This window comes from Aplysia californica, unplaced genomic scaffold (genome assembly GCF_000002075.1).
Source record: "Aplysia californica isolate F4 #8 unplaced genomic scaffold, AplCal3.0 scaffold00269, whole genome shotgun sequence".
Lineage (NCBI taxonomy): Eukaryota > Metazoa > Mollusca > Gastropoda > Aplysiida > Aplysiidae > Aplysia > Aplysia californica.
Window position 1 is genome coordinate 318,117 of NW_004797539.1, and position 8,002 is coordinate 326,118.

The 8,002-nt window shown below is 42.7% G+C and overlaps 1 protein-coding gene across 1 annotated transcript in view; it reads right to left on the minus strand.

Annotated features, from left to right (window-relative positions):
* Window positions 1–3,977, minus strand: part of LOC101852251 — an 11,032-nt gene extending 7,055 nt beyond the window's left edge. The window contains exons 1-2 of the mRNA XM_005101039.3: window positions 2,750–3,977; window positions 1,101–1,264 (exon numbers count right to left, since the gene is read on the minus strand). Of these exons, the coding sequence (XP_005101096.1) occupies window positions 1,101–1,264; window positions 2,750–3,297 (712 nt within the window). The 5' untranslated portion in view covers window positions 3,298–3,977. The remainder of the gene's footprint in view (window positions 1–1,100; window positions 1,265–2,749) is intronic.
* Window positions 3,978–8,002: the final 4,025 nt, after the last annotated feature.

Consider the following 8,002-nt stretch of genomic DNA (forward strand, 5'->3'; position numbering starts at 1 on the left):
GGGGGGGTTGTTGTGGGATTTTTTTGGCAGTTTTTTCTTTTTTGTTAGGAGGGATAGGGTAGTGGATTTCGTTTCTTGTTTGTTTGTTTATTGTTCTTGTTTCTACGAGCGAGTTCATGGACCAGTATTCATGCTCTTACGTCCGAGTTGTATATCGCTTTTGATTACACGTATATACTATTAATTTACTACTGGAGCTTTTGGTCAAAAAGCACTTTATAAGTATCACAACAGATTCAAAGTATAAACCGCTCTAAATTTACTCTGGAAAGTGAGTCAAAGCGACTAAAAGTAAATAGACCTAATACTTGTAGTTATAACGTTAGAAAGATGCAGAAGACAGATGCCCCAAAAAGGAGATGGCTACAGTACTGAGGTGGGACACTTTTGCCGTTTTTCCCAGTTCTGTGATACTGATAGTGCCACTGAACCAGCGTGCGTCAATGTAGGACGTTGCCGTGAAAGGGCGTTAGCTATTCACTGTGTGTAGAGTTTACATGCTGGTACCGAAGCATCTGTTTGTTTTCGCTTCTAATTGGACTACTAATGGCACGAGCCTGGTGGTATATAGTATTTCATAAAGACATTCTTCTTGCACTCGAAAACACCAGAGACCAATTCCTGTGTAAGGAAAATCATTTATTGAGCTTAACCGTTTTTCAACAGGGACTTCAGCTATCCCACACAGTCCTGACAGGTCGAGACAGGCAAAGTCGAAGCAGTCCGTCTTGTTGGTCGCTAAGATCTAAACTTTATGAGTGATGGTGCATGTTGTGAAGTACGCCCCGATCAAACATAATCTAAAGCATTTGGGAGGCGGGGTGCTTTAATACTGCCTGTCATGGCCAGTCTAGGCCGAGTGGGATACAACATCCCAGCAGACAGACGGAGATAATATATTATGTTAAAGAAATATAACTTCCCCATTCCGGAATCGAACTCATATCTTCTGCATGCAACGGCGACGAGCCTTACCATTACATCACAGACGCATGTAGTCATGGTGTGTGTAAAACATTAACACATACAGTTTAAAGTTTGAAATAACACCGGAATAACCCATTCTAAATTAATAGCAAAGTGTTTGAGAATACACAAACCTAATAAAGGGTCAAGGTCTCGGAGAACGATCATATCCATATCCAGATAGATCCCGCCATTCAGATACAGGACCTGTAGTCGGACCAGGTCAGAGAAGTGGTACAGAAACTGGTTCAACACACGCCGCCCTGAGATGTTCGGGGGCCTCTCTCGATACACAAATCTGAAAAGCGATAGAGCGGGTGGGTGGAGGGCTGCACGGATAGATTTTGCAGCTTTTTTTTTTCAAGGTTGTTTCTGCTTATCGGTCTTTTTTCTTTCCCAGCACTGAATGACCGTTCTTGTATCGATGGGTTTCGCTTTTCTCAAACTACGAAAGAGATTGTGTGAGTCATTGCACGCCACGGGTGTACAATACTACTTTTTCTTCCCCTAATTTTTCAACCTCAATGAACTTTGGAAAGCCCATCCATACAAAACAAATCGGCCTACAAAGAACAGTAGTATTGAAATGTGAATAGCGCATTCAATGAATCAATGTCAAAAGTGATTTATTCAAAAGGCATCGAAAAATAATTTGTGTGGGAGTGTGTGCAGGGGAGGGGAGGAGATGAATGAAGGGAGAGAGAGGGAGAGCAGAGACTTTAAGAGAGAGGGGAGAGAGAAAATGTGTGTGTGTGTGTGAGAGAGAGAGAGAGAGAGAGGGGGGGGGGAGAGGGAGAGAGACAGACAGACAGACAGACAGACAGACAGACAGACAGACAGACAGACAGACAGACAGACAGACAGACAGACAGACAGACAGACAGACAGACACAGAGAGTGTCACACACACACACATACACACACACACACACACGCACACACGCACACGCACACACACACACACACACACACACACACATACACACACACGGGTGAGGGGGAGGGGGTGTAGAGAAATAATTATCTTCATACATACGCATTGGAGAGTGGAAGAGTGTAAAGAAACAGGGTGGGGGCTAAGTTCAAATGAGAGTCACAACGTAAGAGCTAAAATCATCTGAAAAAAACAAAACAAATTAATTACATGTTTATATGGGTACAACAGTCCACAATCTGGAGATTTGACAATGAGTCGCGTTTAGCATTAAAACGGTACATTTTACATAAGAGGTATCTGCTTTTTACACCATCTGCTTTTTACACCGCTTAATAATATATATTTCGAGAAACGCTTTCGTTTCACTGACACTAGTTTCTCCCATTATCTGACGGGAGTAGGGAAGACAGCTAGGAAAAGGAACAAGCAAGACACATTTCGTTCTCAAGCCTTGATAAAAAAAATACCCAGAATTTAACGCTGACAGGAAACATGTGTAGCCACAGATGTTGTGCATAGGCAAGAATAAACAATGGTAATAAAATACAAGTTGAAACCTATACTCAGCCAGGTGAAATAACTGCACGTGTTTTAGAGCAACAGTGGCACAAAGATGCATGCAACTTAGGAAAAAACGAGAGAAAACATTTGTGCTGAGCCCAGTTCAGTATCCATCATGAAAGTCTTTACATACTTAGCCCAGAGTAGAAGGGGAAATAATTTTTCACCAAGACGCATAATATTTAATGGCGTTACATTGTAGTAACATTGGAAAAATAAGCTTCAGACGGAGACCACACAGGGATACCCCCCCCCCCTACCATTCCCTCGCTTCTCTCCTCCTACCTGACACCCTCAACATCTTTCAGTGCCTGGTTCCACCAGCTACCAAGAGGAGGTTTATCACCCACAAAGTAAATCGCCTTCGGTTTAATGAATTTCTTGGCTGCCACCGTGGTTACATAATCCAAAAACCGAAACGTGTAACCTCCAAACACGACAAAAAACACCGTTTTCGGCAAGTTTCCTTCGTACGCACAGGAGGAATTGTGTCCATCATCATAGCCCATCTGGCGTAGATACATCGCACATAAAATATCTCTCTTTGGAATGATATCCCTGCAAATATATCTGGAATACGCATCTTGAGCACTGACGTCGACTTTCAAAAGGTCACTAACGCCAGCACACGCGTTAAATCTTTGTATTGTATCGTCTGAAATTCTTATTCCGAGATCTTTTCGATCCTCATCCATTCGTGTAACAGAGGCAAGGTTGCAGTCTTCGTAGTTCAGTATAATTATTTCTAGTATGAGCATCAGACAAAACAAAGCAGAAGCAAGGAGGGCACCATATCGGCAGGAGCTGACAAAAAGCATGTGTGTCCCCCTCATCCTAAAGCAAGATGTTTTCTCTGCGCTGCTGCTTTCCAACTTATTTTAGTTAGGCTAGATTATTTCTGTGCACGTAACATGGAAGGTAGTTGAGTTGTAAGCTCTGGTGGTTTCGGATTTCAAAAATGCGTGATTTTTCAATGCATATGCTTGTTTTCGGGTCTAACTAAGGTGATGTCGCCATAAGTGAGAGGTTGTCTTTCAAAGTTATGGTGGCAGTTATGCGACGTTATAAGCCTTCAATAACCAATAAATAATAAACCGGTTTCTTTCTTGGGAGAATAGTTATTGTGCAAGACTTCTGGTCATAGTAGCGGTGCCAAGGAGAAAGAGGGCGAAGGATGGAGAGAAGGAGAAACTGAGGGGACTGAGAAAGGAAAACGAGACAGAGGACGAGGGGGAACATAATACATGTCTTCAAGTAACGTTTATCTCGCGTGAAATCATGTACAAATGTACATGTACTATATTTTCGCGTTTCGTTGGTGTGGGGTGTAGAGGACGGTATCTCAGACAGAATTACTTTGGTACGTGTTCACTCTTGCATTAGAGTGAGCTATTGTAATTGATATGGATTTACAATTCCCTAAGAAGAGATGTTGTGTTTTGTATGGGATACTGTCTTCGAGAGTTGTCTTTTTAGAAGAAGGGAAAACTTTTCATCTAGCCCGAAATTATTCCTACTATTTCTATATTCAAATGTTGAAAACCTGCTTCTTCTCCTCCGCCCCACCCGCCTCTTCCTCTTCCTCCTCTTCCTCCTCCTCCTCCTCCTCCTCATCCTCCTCCTCCTCCTCCTCTAACATCACTAGCTGCGCCGTCTCTTGTTCCTCACCTACTTCCTTTTCTACCTTCACCTTCATACTAACCCCTGTCGCCCTTTTCATAACATTCTTTTTCCACTTTTTTATTCAAATCTTCAGCAAAAACAACAGTATCAACAACAGCAGCAACAACAACAGCAGCAATAAGAGCAACAACAACAGCAATTGTGGCGTCAGTAGACACTTTTGAAAAACTTCATACTGAGGCAAATCTCACAACTACAGTACTTACTTTACTTTATCCGTCCTCTTGTACCTCTAGGGCGTCGAGGGGAGAAAGCTTCCTGTCTCTAGCAAGTTTGAAGGCCTGGCTGGGTGGAATATTGAATGTTCTCAGAGTATCCTTCACACCCTGGATCCAGGTCTTTCTTGGTCTTCCTCTTGCTTTGTACCCTGACACTTTCCTGTAGTAGGCTTTACTGGCAAGCTGGTTAGGTGCCATACGTGTGAGATGTCCAAACCACCTGATTGTTTACCTTTGGATGTAGTGGAGGACAGGTGTTGTTCCCACCATTTCTCTAATCTTGTTTTTTCTGACCATGTCCCGTCTGGTTTTGTTGACGGCTCTCCTTAGACATCTCCTCTCGCAGGTGGTTATCTTACGTTCCAGACTTTTAGTCAGGGCCCATGTCTGGCACTGGTAGGTCAAGGTGGGGATGAAGATAGAGTTAATGAGCTTGGCTTTGGTCTCAATGGGGATGTTATGATGTTTGAAGAGTGGAGCAAGCTGGTAGCTGACGTTGTTAGCCTTTACAACTATAGTAGAATAATCTAATTGTGCATGTATTGCACCTTTTTAAAAAGTCTACAGTTGACCACCTGTGCTACTTCAGCTGTTGTGATGTGATGCTGTGGGAAAGCTAAGTTTCAAAGATTTATACTGTAGAAGTTGTGCAATTTTATTTTAAATTTCTTTTTTATTTCTTCTTTTTTTTTTTGGGGGGGGGGGGGGGGCAAGATCCTTCAATTAACAGTCATTGCAATTTTCTGTGGTTTTCAAAACTGAAACACCCATTGCTATTTCCACCCGCAGTATCTTTGTCCATGGTTTGTAAAACAACCTGTAATCGTATTTCCTTCACCATTGCGAGTGATGTTAGCGTTGACCCATAAATCTTCCAGTGGTCTTTGCGCGCGTGTGTGTGTGTGTGTGTGTGTGTGTGTGTGTGTGTGTGTGTGTGTGTGTGTGTGTGTGTGTGTGTGTGTGTGTGTGTGTGAGTTGGTATTTTGTTTTGTTGTTTGTTTGTTGTTGTTCTTGTTGCTTTGGTTGGATGTTGCTGTTTTGATTCGTTTGTTCTGCTTGTTTTGTTTGTTTGTTTGTTTGTATGCTTTGGGGGACTTTTCTTTGGGTCGCCTTTGTTGTAAACACCAGTGTCTGTGGTGTACCCTACAGAAGACGTGAGAGTTCGGTTCCCTCTAGGGGTAAATCCAAAATCTCTGACTTTCATATGGATACTGTATCCTAAGGTGAACGGTTTGGTTCTGGCAGGTTAGGGTAGGAGCAGCTGGCCTCCTAACTGATCTTTATTGTGTCGAGGTGTTCTTAAAAAAAAGCAATCCTTTATAATTTATTATTGTTGTAATTAACCTTTCAAAAAAATCCATAAACTATTGTTTTAGCACGTACAACAATTTGTCTTGGTGGATCTATTTGCATATTCTGTTTACTCTAGATATATTTTATGATTGATGAAGTCTTGCTGGTTACACACGACTCGGTCTAAATCTAAATCTGAAGGTATACCAACGACTCTCTCACTCCCGGCCTGCAGTACTGCAACAACGCAGTAGTTGCCCCTTGTCGTCATGCGCGCCGTGATTGTTTCTTGTCCCGCTGTAAGAAGTTGGCCAAAGACTCATTTGTCACTGCCGCTGAATAGTCCCCAATGACGTCAACTCCGGGAATACCCTTATAGGCCTACGAAACTTGTTGACGGTTGGGGAATATTGGTCAGTCATGACATTTCCCAGTTTCTCAACGTGAAAAGCAAAAACGATATAAATACAACCCTGGTGACGTGTAATTAATCTTAATCCTATGATGTTGCATAAATTGTTGTTCATCTAAGTAATGTGTTCGTCGTGAGTGAAAAGGATGGGGATTGCCTCTGGTTTTAGAAACTATGCTTTCGTGTTTGTTGAAAACCATTAGAGTGTATCAAGGGCAATACACACCACAGACACACACACACACACACACACACACACACACACACACACACACACACACACACACACACACACACACACGTGCATAGAAAGATAGATAGATAGAAAGATAGATAGATAGATAGATAGATAGATAGATAGATAGATAGATAGATAGATAGATAGATAGATAGATAGATAGATAGACAGATAGATAGATAGATAGATATATAGATATATAGATAGATAGATAGATAGATAGATATTTTAAGCATATGTATATGTATAGACATACAAAGGGAGAGAGAAGTATGTTTGAGTCAAAGTGGAGCGCACTGACCCCGTAGGTTAGTCTGAATGAGGGGGTAGGGGGTGGAGGGGGCAGGGCGTGCATGGCACAAACATCCATATGAGAATAATTAGGAAAAAGAAGAAGAAGAATCTATTCCCTGCTCATATCACCCGCTCACATATCTGTTGAAAATCAGGACAAAACTGGAGATATTTAGATAGAAGTCAGAACGATGATGGAGTGTAAGGGGAAAACACAATAAAAATTGAGTTAGATCTAACAGAGACGTACATGTACTCTGTTACGCAAAAGATTGTTTCAATAGCAGGTTAGTAGGAAGGCGAAGGTAGAAACGGAAGTGGGTGAGAAACAAGAGACGGTGCAGCGAGTGATGTCAGAGGAGGAGGAGGAGGCGGGCATCGAACAGAGAGCAGACAATGGTTTGGAGGTACACAGGGAAACGTGCAGTCATAATAATGTTCATCTAGTGCAAACAATGTCATCAACATAAGATTAATAGCCGCATAGTAATAATATGAACAATAAGCAGGAAAGACCTCCCAACAGTACCATCACGTCACTCGCTTGAGGAAACAGATCAATAATCAGATTGGGAAGAGGAAAAGTGGTTGGGGGGGGGGGGGGGGGGGGGGGGGGGGGGGGGGGGGGGGGGAGGTTATGCACTATCAGGTCAATGTCAAAAACATCAAGCTATCATAACAACAAACCTGTGTGATGGCCTCGACAGTAATACGTCAACTCATCAAGAGCGAAAATCACGACCCAGCCCATTTCTTCAGTGCCTGCGTGTGTTTGTCGCTTATTAACGGAAGCTGACGTCAGCAGGCAAGCTGGATAAGTAAGCCATAACAATTGGTATAGACATACATAAGTCCATAACGCACAAAGGCAACAGATTCTCAGGTCCAGGTGGGATCATTCATATCCGTGACGGACAGTAGTAGTCGAGAGACATTTGTCATTTTGTCTTGTTTGGTATGCAGCATGACGGTGTGGGAGGGGCGGAGTAGGCCTACTCCCATTGTACGCACTACTACTACAACATTTACAGCAATGTTTGTAACCTTGAGGACACGTACACGGAAGTGTGTTTATGTCTCTGAATCCCTCTCTCTCTCTCTCTCTCTCTCTCTCTCTCTCTCTCTCTCTCTCTCTCTCTCTCTCTCTCTCTCTCTCTTTATTTGTTTATTTCTGTCTTTGTCTGTATGTCTGTCTCTCTTTCTCTCTCTGTCTCTCTGTCTATCTGCCTGTTTCTCTCCCTATTCATGAAGTGTGTCTCTGTTTCTATCTCTTTCTCTATTTCTGTCTCTGTCTCTGTCTCTATCGCTCTCTGTCTCTCTCAGTCTTTGTCTGTCTGTCTGTCTGTCTGTCTGTCTCTGTCTGTCTGTCTGTCTCTGTCTCTCTCTATCTCTCTCACCCC